Source organism: Sylvia atricapilla, chromosome 2 (assembly GCF_009819655.1).
Source record: "Sylvia atricapilla isolate bSylAtr1 chromosome 2, bSylAtr1.pri, whole genome shotgun sequence".
Lineage (NCBI taxonomy): Eukaryota > Metazoa > Chordata > Aves > Passeriformes > Sylviidae > Sylvia > Sylvia atricapilla.
The window spans coordinates 105,000,803-105,015,339 of record NC_089141.1 but is presented as its reverse complement, the minus strand read 5'-3'; the positions used below and the strand labels follow the sequence as shown (position 1 = coordinate 105,015,339).

General features: G+C 35.0%; 1 protein-coding gene across 9 annotated transcripts in view; it reads left to right on the top strand.

The window, feature by feature from the left end:
• The window catches only part of DMD (dystrophin), a 978,823-nt gene that overhangs the window by 727,717 nt on the left and 236,569 nt on the right, over positions 1-14,537 (top strand). For all 9 annotated transcript variants that reach the window (XM_066314017.1, XM_066314023.1, XM_066314021.1 and 6 more), the window contains one exon: positions 12,167-12,356. In XM_066314017.1, coding sequence (XP_066170114.1) covers positions 12,167-12,356 — 190 coding nt within the window. The remainder of the gene's footprint in view (positions 1-12,166; positions 12,357-14,537) is intronic.

The window sequence follows — 14,537 nt, the reverse complement described above, 5'->3', positions numbered from 1 at the left end:
GCTTTTTTTTTTTTTTTTTTTCCCCCCCTGTTTTTTTCCCTGTATTTTTGTATTTCTTCAGCTGCTGTGCAGGCGGTTTAAGATTTCCCCTCACTGGCTTGTCAGTCATGTTTGAAACTGAGGATAATTCAGTCTGCCATTGAATGCTTAGTCTCTCTGTGGAAGTTACCACCAAATGTGTCAAGTTGATAACAGCAGTGTTTGCCTTTTTTGTGTGGCTGCTGTTTAGCTGTGACTGAAATTTCAATCACATGGTTTTATATAATGTTACAAATAAATGAATCTCCATTATTCCTGATAAGGATCAGTGGCACAAGAGGCTGATGGTCTGGTCATGGCTCTTGGTAACCTAGGCAGAGATCTGAGGAAGTGGCAATACAGAGGGCAGATTGGAGAGCAGTAGAATTAGCAATGTGGTTTTCTTGCGTGTCCCAAAATAGGCATGGTGGGAAATCACTGAGGTGAGGTGAGACTCCACTGGTAAATCTTGAGATAGAGCATCTATGGTGTATCTAATACAGGTGCATAAAATGGGAAACAGTAAGTAAGCAAGGAATTTGTGAAAAGGAAAAGATCATGTTGTATGTTCATGTTGTTTGTCTTCCAATATCAATTACATTTTGACCAGTACCCCAAACTTCACTGACCTATTATAATTCCCTGACAAATTTAAGAAATGTAGAACACTTCCCAGCTACTAAGCATAACATCTCCTGCAAACTATAAAAAAAAATTATCTTCTTCACATGATAAGAAATAATAGCTCTTGGAACTATCACTCTAACAGGCATTTCTTCAAGTTCTTCCTTTGTACAAGATACATAATCAATTACATATCTGAGATATATCTGCTTAAATACAATAGTGCCTTGTGGCAATGCATTATATGGGTCACGTCATGGTATTATATTTATCTGTTAAAAATATGCCATGTATTTCTGAGATTCCATTTGTTTAATGACGCAGTGTATGGTAAAAGCAATGTTTTGTGAAGTGCCTAAAGACCAAGCTTGCAAGCACCCAGTTCCCACTTTCTGCATTTTATCTTGGTAGTGTTATATGTTTGTTATTTTCATTTTTTTCCTTTTTTTTTTTTCTTATATCTTATATGATTTTTTTAAATTCACAGCAAGTTAGAGTCTAACTTAGTGTTGGGATTTTTTTAAATCTAACTTGGATGCATTTTCTGTACCCCACAGCCTTAAAATCCGAAAAACACAATGCTGTTTCTTATCAGTAATGGTAAACAGTTTCAAAAATTTCCATGAGTTCTTGGTACTTGAAGCATGTCTGAGGTTGATGCTTCAGCTATGTTAATTAATTACTAGCAGTGTCAGTTGATGAACCATATACCTTTACTGATTCCAAGAAGTTAGATTTATTTTTGAGGCAGTTTACCTGTAAGTTTTTCAGTGAGGATTACTCCAAGGGATGGGAGGCAGCTCTTCCAGTGCTTGTCTGCTTTTTTTTTCCTGTGGAAACACCAGCAGAATACACTTGTGAAATAAGATGGCACTGAGAAATCATAGTTCAGATCTGCCTTTGGTGACACCTATACTTTTTATACTGTGCTGACCCCTTGGAGCCACGGACATTTGTCACTGTTATTTCTTTTCATGTTGGGGGAAATAAAAGTAGAAGTATGGAATGTATTTATTAAATTTTGCTTTAGCTAAATTAGTTTTCCCATCATTTCCGTGCTTTCATGTCCGATATTACTCTCCTTTCTGCTGGCTGGGACAAGGTACCCAGCCCAGGCTCAGGAGAGTGAGTTGAAAATGGAGATAAATAGTTATTTCTTCTATCCTTTAGATGCTAATATTAATTGGAATCTCCATTAAGATATTGGTCTGGATTTAAAATACTGAATTTCTTCAAGTCTAAGCTAGTTTAGATTATATTATGATTAAGATTAGTTAATGATTAGCTAGTTCAGATTATACTATGATACACATCAGATCATACTATGTTTAAATATTCCTTGTGGTGTCTGTTGTTTTGAACACATCTATTGAATCTTTCTTCTAGCATATTGCTGATGATTTTTCCATTTGGAATTACTCACATGTTGGGTTTTTTTTAAGAGACTGTTATATTTGGATTGATTGAGGGTGGGCAATTCCAGACTGGGCCCTTTGGCCTGCAGAGCCCTGGGCCCCTGAGCCCACGGGGCCTGCAGGCCACAGTGATGCAGTTAGAAATTCATAGTTGTGGTGCAGCAGAAAATTCACAGTTTATATTAAGGTGTTCTGGGAAGTAATGGATTTCTAAATGTAGAATTGTAGTTCTAACACTTTAGCCACCTTAAGACATAGATAAATAAGGGTTATTTGCATTCTTTGTATAGCCTGTAACTGTAAACTATGTGGTGAACCTATATAACTTACCGCAGGCTGATAATAAACCGTAATTCGACATGGAGGCCGCATCAATTAAGAGGTGTCGTCTGTTCTGTCCGATCTCCTAATAGTCAGGGACCCTTGCTACACTCATATTCTTCTGGGTTTGACTAATCTGAATAAATTTGCCATTTTGCTCTTCATACCTTTTCCCAGTGGTCCATTACTGCACTTAATACTCCCTTGCAAAAGGCTCCTAATACTCAGGTTTGAACGTTATTTACACTGACTGCGTTATACACTCTCAATCTCAGTTTTGTTTTATTCAAGAGGTTTCTGTAACAAAACTTTGCATCCCTGACTTGCTTCCCAAATAGCTGCTTGTAAAGAGGTTATGATATACTTTATGGATTTCTTTGCATAAGCTGAAGTAAAGCTGAATCACCAGTTAAACTGATGAACGCATCAGTTGTGTGTTCATTTTCATGATTAAAATTTGGAAAGTGGTTTGAGAACAGATAGACATGTGTTTGGGAAAAGAAATACATCTCCTCAAAAGTTGGATAAATTATCTGTAATATATAGAAGATATTTGTATGGCAGTGAGTACAAAATGATACATCAAAATCAAGTCAAATCAAGTATCTTTTGGAAGTAAACACCTAATAACTATTTAAAAAATCATTAAGAAGGAAGGAAACATTGAAAATCATGCACTATTTGGGAGAAAGATTTGGATGACTCTGCCAGAATTGCCTGTGAGCACAAGAAGTTTCAGGTATATCCATTTTGTCTTGTCTCTTCATAGCAGGATAGTCAGACTTCCTCACTCCCAGATTTAGAGTTTTGGTGTGTTTATTCTCTCTCCACTCCGTAAAATGGTCCAGAATTGTTGTTTGAAGGGTTATGATTTCTTCTGCTAAGATTTTTTGTCTTTGAAATTCATCCAAAAAAGGATTGTGGTGGAACTATCAGAGAACATCCTGTTCCCTTTAAAGTCAACTTAAGGTTGGCCATTCATCCTCAGTGGAGTTAGGATTTTTTTCTCTGTAAGGCTTTTATATCAAACACATTCTGAAGTTCTGTTGAACTGAGAGAGTTGAACACCATCTGAATTTGCTGAACTGGGCTCTGGAAATTCACTACTTAGTTATTTATTTATATTTGCATGATCCTGAGGAGCAGAACTAGAGCTGTAGTTTCTTCCCATGTTTTTGAACCTGCATAATAATAAATTATTGTATTTCTCTATATTCTTATATTACCTCTGGTTGTAATTCCTGATGTTTGACCATCTTTCTGCAGTAGATCTATTTTAATCAGATTATCTCCTTATGGTGGAAAACTTACTCTATATTTCAGTTTTCCATCAGTCTGAAACCTCTTGAAGAGTAAAAAGTAAATGTATAAGGTATGGACTAGTTCTTTGCAACTAATATTTTTTATTAGATTGTATAAATATAAGATGCAGTAGGCAAGCTGCCTTCTTTCCTTCTTACTCAGATGCTAACTAGTTTTGCTTCTGACCTGAATTTTACAGAGCTGTTTTGTTTTTTTCTGCTTAGGGTTTAATGCTTCTTAAAATATGTTGACAGAATACATGTTTTAAAATACACTAAGTCAATCTGATCTGTCAGCGTCTTTTTGTAATGTGAGTGCTACCTGAGGCCCATGTTTTAGAAGGGAAAAATAATGTGTGTGTTTATCTAAGTGTTTATTTAGTGTTATTTAATATGAAGCATGGTACAATAAGAACTGTAAGTGCTGCCAGACAAGTTTTGCAGCCTGGGAATTGAGGCTTCTCTCTCTTGCATGGTAGTAAATCACTTTTTTGCTAGGCCATGGAGTTCAGCCCTCAGAGGCTGATGCTCCAAATGAAAACTACACTAACAGTTTAATAGTATCCTTTGTGAGCCCTAATTGATTTCATGTAATGCCATCAGTGCATTTCACAGTCTTATTAGATCTAGTTGTTTCTGCAGTAAGTAAGGCTAAGAAAACAAGTGCCTTTAGAATATAATTAATTTCATAATCAGTTTTAATTATACTTCACTGTCTTAGAAAGCAAAGATTTTATCTTACTAAATTGCATCTAAGTAATTAATATGCTGTTTATTAAATGATATTGTTGACTGCCTTGGAATTTTGAAAGAATGATATGTTCTGGAATGCAAGAAAAACCTTAATTCTACGTATTATAGACCGTGAAGTATGAAGAGGACAAACAGAACAATAATATTTTTGTTTCTTTTGATAGAGTAAGAGACTAGTTTTGTCTGTTGGTTTAAGTTTTGATTTTAGGATTTATTCTTCTCCTGACTTCTCTCTTCAATGAGAGCAACAGAATTGTTAAATATTTTCTTCCCATCTCTTATTTGGGCATTATTTGAATTATACAAGGATTCGACTGGAATCTGTTCTGTGAGTTCAAGAAACTGAGGGGAGGCGGTTGCTGGATTGTTTTTTTCTGTTAAATTTTGTTTTCATTTTTTTCTTTCTTTTGGATTTTTTTTTTTAAACTTATTTAGTGGTTTAAGATACTTCCATGAAATTTTGATTGAGGGCTATTTAGAAAAGCCTCTGGAGTGAATTATTCAGAATATTATTCTGTGCCTATAAATAATTTTAAATGATACCTCTCATGTCTGTGATTGTTGAGTGTTGTTCAGATTTCCTTCTTTTTTAACCTGGTAACAGTTATGATTTGCTGTCTGGAAAACGATTGACTTTAATGAAAATTTATCAGGAGATTAAAAATCACAAGTAAACATAAACTGTTTTCAATAGCATAAAAATAACCTGTAATTGATTGTAATTACAAAGAAATCCCCTTAGTTTCATTAATGATTGTTCTGTAGCTCTCCATATAAGTGTGATAATCTATGGTTATGATGAATATAGAGAAGGTGTACGTTTATAATATGTGTTTTTATACTCTTAACCTATGCCAAGGCAAGCTGGGAAAAAGAGACAAAAGTGATGGGGGCAAGAAAAGCCTGTTAGAAAACACTCCCTCTAACTCTCCTCTCTCTCCCTTTTTTATCCTGTTAAGAGGCATTTTAGGAATGTAGGATCCCATAAGTGAATAGAGTTCAAGAGACAGAAATTATTTTTTAAAAGGTTGATGAGTAGTTTTCCTACAGGATCGCAGAGATCCCTTTGTGTTGATGTTGTCAGATGCTTAATTAAAAAGGAGTTGTTTAAAGGTCCTATACAGAAGTTCATACATGTGATTTTGTTTCTCAGGGGTGATATTTCCTTTTTTAGCAACTCTTATCCATCTCATAAAAAATGGTGTAGAACAGATGGGGGATTAATATCCAAGGCTGATCTGAAACTTTATGGATAAATACAGGTTCTGGGGTGGGTTTTTTTTTTTCTCTTTCTACTATTCAATATCTATTGTGCTTTAAAGAGGAATGCATGGGACAAACAATCTAAATTCAAAAATATCTTCAAATAGAGCATCTTGAAATAGCATCTTTAGTAACAAAGAAAGTAGTTCAGAGGAAAATGCTAGGAGAAGGGTTGATGATTTTTGTTATTTTCATGCAAGTCCTGGTTATTTCAAGAAGGTCTGTGAGAGGTATAAGACTAGAAACAAGCCAGCCAATGAATAGTAGCAAAATAAATCACTTCCTCTCTCTCTTGCTGAAGTAATTTTGCTAAGTACAGAAACATATTTTCTTGTTTTGAAGAGATTTCTAATACAAAAACTGTTCAGGAAAAATGACTTGAATCTTGCTTAGTAGAGCAAGTAACAGTTCATTGACACATTTCCCTCTTTGTCTCAACAGATTTTTAAGTAATGACAAATTATGGTCAGGAGATGTTTTAGAATGTTCTAATTTTTGTATCTGAAGAAAGTGTCATCATTTAGGAAACTGTGATGGCCAGGGAAAGAGCATGACTTCGTCCATTTGAAGACATTCTGAGTTCAGTCAAAACATGAGGACATTGAGGGCTTTTGTTCTTCCTTCCTGTAGAAGTAAAGAGGATCAGCAGACAGCTGCCTTTGTGTGCTTATTTTGGACCAGCTGCTGCCACTTAATCTCTCTGTATGCCAAATTACATCTGGAATTTAAAATTATATCACTGTTTATTCGTTTGTTATAAATATGGGTAGTGCAGCCAAGACAGAGATGCCCTTCAGCGTATCTGAAGACACCAAGTCAGTTCTGAGGCAGTAGTCATTGAGAAATTAATGTAAGGCAGAGAGAAGTATTGCACTGCCCAGGTTTAACCCCAGCCAGCAACTCAGTACCACTTTCTCACTTCCCTACAGCAGGGAGAAGAATTGGAAAGTAAAGTTAAATCTCCTGGGTTGAGATAAGAACAATTTAATAGTTGGGGGGGAGAGTGTTGGAATTATACTAAATATGCTATTAATATTAATATTAATATTAATTGTAGCTATAAGGAGAGGGAGAGAGAGTAACAGAACCCAAGAGAGCCAAGTGATGCACAGTACAACTGCTCACCACCTGCAGACTGACACCCAGACAATTCCCAAACCTGCCTTTAGAGTATAAATTCTGTACCAGAGCACCAAAGCTTTCCTGGTTCCTCACTCAGAATAATGAGAGGAGATAAGAGCCTCTGGGTATATGTCAAATACATGTGAATTCTGATCTCAAGTGGTTTGGATGCTGGTGTTGTAGCTCTAAGTTTGGTTACAATTCGAGGCTTTCTAGCCATTTGCAAAGAATTATTTCAGAGGTAGAGTTGCACACAGGTGAGCAATCTCCAGTACTGTAGGATCAGCTTGGTTAAGAACATTTTCCAGCAAGCCAGACAAAATAGTGATGTTAGGACATAAGTTTGCATATATAAAGATCACTCAAAAATTTATATCCATATTGACATGCCAGTGATCTACAGCAGACAAAACCTAGTGCCTCTGTTCAGATGGTCAAACTAAAAGGCACATTTATGCAGAAGTGTTGCTGGAAAAATCCTGAGTGCCCCTTCCCATGGTGTTAAACTAGTTAACATCCATAAAAACACAGGAAAACAGTACTTAAAATTCTATCTCAACGTAATTTTCCCCCTCGAATGTTGCATCAGGCATTCCAGAGTTAACGTACACAGTCATCACTCTCTAGCATGTATTAATAACTTTAAATGGCACTGTAGGATATAGTACCTAGATTCTGAAATTAAGTTTCTCTAACCAACAGTCCCAAAATTATTGAATATGATTTATTTTGAACTTGCATTTCACTATTTTATCAATAATAGTTATTTTAAGAATTTAATTTTCATATCCAGGATATCTCTTTGTGTTCCAACTTTATCTAAGGTTAAATTATTCTGCCTCTTTGATGGATTCTTTATCAGTCCAAGTTAAAGCAGCTGAAAAAGAGTTACCAGTGAGAGCTTAAATCTATTTAGTAGTAAAAATTAAATATTCCAATAAAGCTTTACAATTGTTCCTTTTTCATATTGGTACAAGGAATATAAACCTCATGAAAAAAGGTGCAACGTTTTTCCAGCATTAACAGGAATATGCCTGTAGTTCAAATTCTCTGTGATAGTTGGCTGAATATAGGAAATTCAGGTGACTTTTTAAATTTTATTTTTTATTATATGGAACTGTACTGCTAGAAAAGAGAAAATATAGTTATAGAGAGAGAACCACATGAACTATAGAAGTAAAACGTTTTCCTGATGCTTTGTCAGCCAGTAGTCTAGGATATTTTATTTTATACCTCAGTGAGATAAGTTTAGATCACTACAGTCTGCAGATGCAAGTGTAATTTAGTGATCTATTGAACACTGAATGATACACAGCTGCTTTACTTTTATTGCTCTTAAAGAAATACCTGGGGAACAGAAATGTGTTAGTTTGTGCTCGGCACTTACTGCCTGCCCTGTTATCTGAGCATCTCAAAGCATTATTCACACACTGACCTTACAATGTATCTTATACTGTGAATAAGCATTGCAATTTGAAATATCCAGATACTCATAAAATGTGGATGATTCATTCCAAATTATGTAGCAAACACCACAGTTAAAGAAAAATCTGGTATTCGCACTTGCAGACCCTCCACAAACACTGTATTTCTTGTGTTGAATGGGATTGGGTAGTGCTGAATAAACCACTCCTGCAGTAACTTCAATCACGGAATCACAAAACATTCTGAGAAGATAACTTGATTTTCCCCTCCTTTCCTTCACGAGCATTTGCATACTGCTATGTTTAAAAAATGTTAGCTTTAAAAGTTCTCAGCACGACAGCAGTGTCCTGAAACAGAGGCCAGTAACTTCCATTTTGTGTGGATATTTATTTTAAAAGCCTTTAAAACATCTCCCTGGCAGTATAAATGTTCACACACTGCTTTGCTCATGTCCTCTGACATGCCACCATTATCCCCTCAACTGAGAGCATTCAGCTGACATGTACTTAATAGAACATCATAACTTCATCCTGCAACAAAGCTCATGTGGCAACTAAAGTTGGTGAGCCCATTGTCACTGATGCCACTAGTTCCTAAAAATCAAATTTACAGGGATGGTTGGGGACCAGCTCACCAACGTTTAGACATAAAATATTAAAGCTTGTATAAAATTAAGATTGTCTGAGTTATAGCTGATTTACTGTTGTAGTCAGGAGAAATAGTTTACTCTGACCTTGATCTGGTACAACAGATGTGTATAGGCAAGGGAGCAGAAACTGAATTCCAGAAATGCTGTGTCCATGTTTTATAGAGGAAGTGCAGTTTGCCTGACCTCTGGGTGTCTAGATGAAAATAAGATGAATCCCACCTTTAGTGTCTCTTTCTTGAATAAGAACCTTCTGGTTATGCACTCTGTTTTTTTTTATATCATAGTATAATAGATTAAATCATGATTATTCCATTATTTTTTGTAAAATATTATTGCTATCTTTTAGTATCTTAAGAGTATGCTGTAGTGTTCGTACTGTGTACAAACACATTTTCCATTTACACTAAAATATAGTTCTGGTTACTTGATGTTATTTTCTCAATGTTTGCATTCTATGGAATTAAACATACCTGGATAATAAAGACTAAAGATAAAGAATCTTTATTTTGATTTTGAACAAAAATGTCTTGTTCAATATACATATTTTTTAACCCCTATGATTCTGTGCAGTTTAGCATATGTTGGATTTGATGCTCATTTTGTTAAAAAAGGACTTATTCTTCCTCTTTAGACCTTCTTTCCTCATTACTTCACACTTTTGTAGCAAAAAATAGAGTGAAGTTTATTGATACACTGCGGAGCAGTCAATGTAGCTGAATGTTTATTGCATGTTAGCTGTACCAAAATTTAAAATGCAAAGTACTACATATTTTCTGGTGAATGTATTAGTGTGATTATAGATAAGAAACACAGTTCTATAGATTGAAAGAATTATGTGCCATAAGATTTCTGTGCATCATAGAAGTGCCAGAAGATTCATGATAAAACATTATTCTTTGCCCAGATCAATAAAATGCTACATTTTTTCATGAAGTCTGAGAGTTTCCCAAAACACAAATTCTGCCTTTGAGTAATCCTTTGAATTGCTCTCCCTTTGAATATCTTTTTCATATCTCTGCTTGTGTTTTGTTTTTTTATCTCACTGAGTATTTGCAGAATGTTATTATTAGAGTATTGCTATGTATTTATAGGAATCCAGGTGTACAGTAGTTAAAAATGTGCCTTTCATGTTATGAGGGAACTGCATGAGAGAAAATGTTTTATGTGATTCTGCAAAGGCTATTAACTACCATGCTGCACACTGTAAATTGAATTAGAATAATGCTATAAAGCATATTTTAGAATTTTGCTCTGCAGAACTGGAAAAAAATACATCTAGTTCATGCAGTTGTATTCCATTTCCAAGTTGTGTTGAATAAGTGTAATGCTGGTTTTGAGCTGAAAGTAGTAAATAGGTCAATACAGTATTTTCCAGGTAAAAGATTTTCTGTATCTTATTATCCTTTAATGTATATTGCTAGTATATTTAGGTGTAATTTCTATGTAATTATTCTTTAGTTTAAAAAAAGAACAACAAATTCTTTCATTGCAGTTATCTTAAGTTTGAAGAGTGGCCCAACCACGAGCCACATTTATGCCCACATAGAGTAAAGCTGGGAAAGAGATGATGTCCACTATTCTGCAGATGAGTGTTTCCTGCTGACAGCCCTCTGGGGACACATTCTAATGCAGGCTAAGCAGTGCCATGATGTGGAGAGTTCCTGTAGGTGGCAACAGGTGTGACTGAGGTGAAAATCCAGTCCATTTTTAAGCTTTAAAAAAATATTGATGGATGTGTTTGTAGTGAGGCATTCAATTGCTTTCTCAGTTTTGGAATGAAAAATAAGTCCTTTTTTAACAAAATGGTTGGGAAAAGCAAATAAGATGTCAAAGGACTTAAAATATAATATAAATATGCCAGTTCTTGTGACATTAGTCTCTCAGGGAGGATATTTTTTTTCCTGTAATGGTTGTCCTTGCCTGTAGTCCAACTGACTTTTTCTGTTTTTACTATCCTCTGCTGCAATTTAACTATATGCTTGTCAAAAAACATGTTAAGTTAGTGCCACTTGGCAAAACTTGTTGTGGTAGGTTTGTTTTTTTTTCTTTTCTCACTTCCACTAGTGAACTGGGGTTTAGGGTGATATCGTTACTTCCGAGTACAACCACTCTGTGACAGGAAACAGGATTAGAAAGAGAGATCAACACCTGGAAATTTCATCACCTCCTCTGATTAATTACAACTTGGGAAATTATGTCTGCTAGAATCTAGTATCTTAGTCTCTCCCTAAATAACTAGGCAGGAAATCTATCAAGATACGTGAAGACCACCACAGATGTGTAGACTTAACATAGGTGTGCATTACTGAAAGTAATGCACATTACCAAGTGACCTTAATAAGTATTTTCAGGGCTTAAAAAATAATTTAGGTTTCATGTTGATGTTAAACAAATATGCACATAATACAATAGGAAAGTAACCTTGACAGATTTGTGTTAATAAACATCAAACTTAGCTGCTCATGTTTCTAAATCCATATTTTGCTCAAGTTCAAAGCAAAAAAAAAAAAAAAAACAATCAATGAGTACATGACACCTACATTGCATATGAATGCTGATATAACACAGATCTGCTTTAATGTTTTTTTCAGCACCAGACTTGCTGAAATCTTTAGGGTTCTTTCCTAATCTGAGTTACAACTTCCCCAAGGATAAGATTTTTTTTTAAGATATTTTATCCTGTAACTGACAGAGATCGTATTTGATATTTATCACATTCAAATTGAAAATAAAATAGTAATCATAATAATTAAAAAACCAAAGAAATAAACAACCAAAAACCACAAAAAAACCACAAAGCCCACTACAAACTTTAGTGTTATAAGTGTTTAAGATGTTGAACAAAATCTCCAAATGTTTCAAGTCAGGAAAATTAATCATCAAATTTATCATGTCATGCAGTGGAGTGGAACTATTTTGTGAGATCTAAAAATTAACAAATATTTCCACTGTAGTGTAAGAAAATTATCTTTTATTAAAACAAACCAGGGAATTACTTCTGAATTACAATTGTACATATTTCAGGCAGAATACTTTGAAAGAAATGCTTTTGCTTAGTTTTGTATCCATGTATTCCACTTACTGCTTCTCAGGTGAAAATACAAAAAAAGAACCCTACTGCCAAACATATGGTGCAAGCTCTGTAGCTAATGTATCAGCAAACTTAACCAAAGTACATAAAAAATATTTAGTGTGTCTTTGTTGTATTCTGACTTAATGATTAAGGTTCACTTTCTTCCAAAGAGCGCTGTGTTTGATTATTTGTACTCGTGCAGGGTTTGTGAGCGTGAAGCAGCTCTGGAATCAGCCCTAAGAATGTTGCAGCAATTCTACCTGGATCTTGAAAAGTTCCTGGCTTGGCTGACAGAAGCTGAGACAACTGCAAATGTCCTGCAGGACGCTACACACAAAGAAAAGACACTAGAGGATGCCAAAGTGGTTCGGGACCTCATGAAGCAGTGGCAGGTAAGCCAAGCACTTCAGTATAGAGGCATTTGACAAATATGAGAGTTTATCAAGCATACAAGTTATATACTTTGCATCAGGTTTATTCTTCGTAGCTTAACTGAATTAGTTTTTCTCCATTACTTTCAAATACATGAGAAATGGTAATTTGGTAGTCTATTGTCAACACGCTCCGTTGCAGTAATAAAAAGAGATAACGATGCAAATTTTCATTGTAAATGCCTGGACAGTTCTCATACAGTTATTTTCCTCTGGGGGAAAAAAACCCTTAAAGAGAGATAAGATTGTATGTAGTGTTCCAGAGAAGCCTGAAGAGAAAGAAAATTAATTAGTTAAGATGATGCTGTTGAAGTATGTTGTTAAACTCCATTGTGTTTTCTTCACTACAGTTACTGAGAGAAATACAGATATGTCTGCTTGAGGTCATAAATTTCTTAAATATGAGGTTGATTGGCTGTTTGGAAGGCAGGGCACTTTTCTCCTGTATTGATAGAATCATATAATAGTTTAAGTTGGAAAAGACCTTTAAGATCACCAAGTCAACCACTAACCCAGAACTGCCAAGGCCATCACTAAACCATGTCCTCAAGTGCCACATCTACTCATCTTTTGGTAGCTCCAGGGATGGTGACTCAGCCACTGCCCTGGGCAGCCTCTTCCAAAGCTCAGTGACCTTTTCAGTGAAGAAATTTCTTGTATTCACTCATAGTGCATGATTTTTGATGTTGACAGGAAGTTCAAAGGTGGAGATTTAAGGGACTGGTTACTTTATGCCTTAGTTTATTTATTGATGAAAAACCTACTGTGAAAAATTTAGTTCCAAGTGGTTGAAAAAAAAAGAGTAAATTTATATAGTAGTTCAAGAATTCTTAGCTGTAGAATAAATTCATTTATTATGATGTACACATATTTGCAGTAGTCATAACCCGGTGCTCTCAGTGTATCAAGTCTTTATTGTGAAAGCTTTTTGTTCAAACAGGCACAGTTTCCTGACAGTGGTGCAAATATTGTCTATCTATTTGCTAAAAAATGGATAATGGAGCACACTTTTATCAATAGAACAATTTTATGATGGTGCCAGCTGAATGATCAGGAGAGTGTGGCTTTTCATTCTGTTTCTCAGGTATTGCTGCATTGATTTTTTTAGGCTTCACACCCTGCTTGTGGGAGCTCTCTCTCACAATTCACTTTGATGTATAAAGATGAAAAGCAAAAACATGACAAAAATGTGTAGTTTGCACATAGTTTATGCATATAAAAGATTCAGACAAAAGAGGAGCTTTACTAAGTCACAGAAGTCTCAGAAGTATGTATTTATGTTCTTTGTGGAAAGGGGTTATTGCTCACTAATCCATACAATCAGACACATAAAACATAAATAGTGATAAGCCTTTTTTAAACTCTGTATTGTGGGTCAGAAATATGCTTACCCAACATAACACATCAGGCAACGACTATACTCCAAGAAACTCACTGTATAAATTGTGCATGTATCAAAACAGACATATTCAAATACAGTTCATGTCCTTAAAATGGTTTGTTATCATCCAGTATATGTAGTAAAACTGCAAGCCCTGCCCCAGCATAGAAAAAAATCCGAAATGCTTTCAGTTAGGATTAGAATTTTCCAACTTACTTCTTTTTTTCCTTCTCTCACCAACCAGGCTGAATTCAGATCCTAGGAGGTAAAAGAAAATGGTGCTTTCTGATTAAAGATCAGTGTCTCATGAGTCTTTGGAAAGAAACTTTGACTCCCTGGGTTTATTAGAATGCAGGAAGTTATGGGCAAATATAACAAATGGATTTAGATCTGCAGTCTCTGTCTTGCTCTTTATGCAGTTCCATAGAATTGGACAACATGAAAATAGTTACTAAGACTCTTGAAATATTACAATTCTGTTTTAATTGATATTTTTAACCATTAGGTGTAAACCAGTGTTTTGATAAATAATTTTGTACACAAATAATGAAAAAACTATTTTTCTGAGTTTAGTAGTTGCTTTGTATCCTTGTCACTACAGATGTTTATCTCACTTCTAGTAACTCACTGGTTTTCTGCTTTATACTCTCAAGCTTTATCTTATTTCTTTAAACAATTAGGAAAATAATGACTTGCTGTACAGAAACTTTTTTTTATAGCAGCAGTTGCTTGTGTAGGAAAATCTCAGGTTTTAGACATTT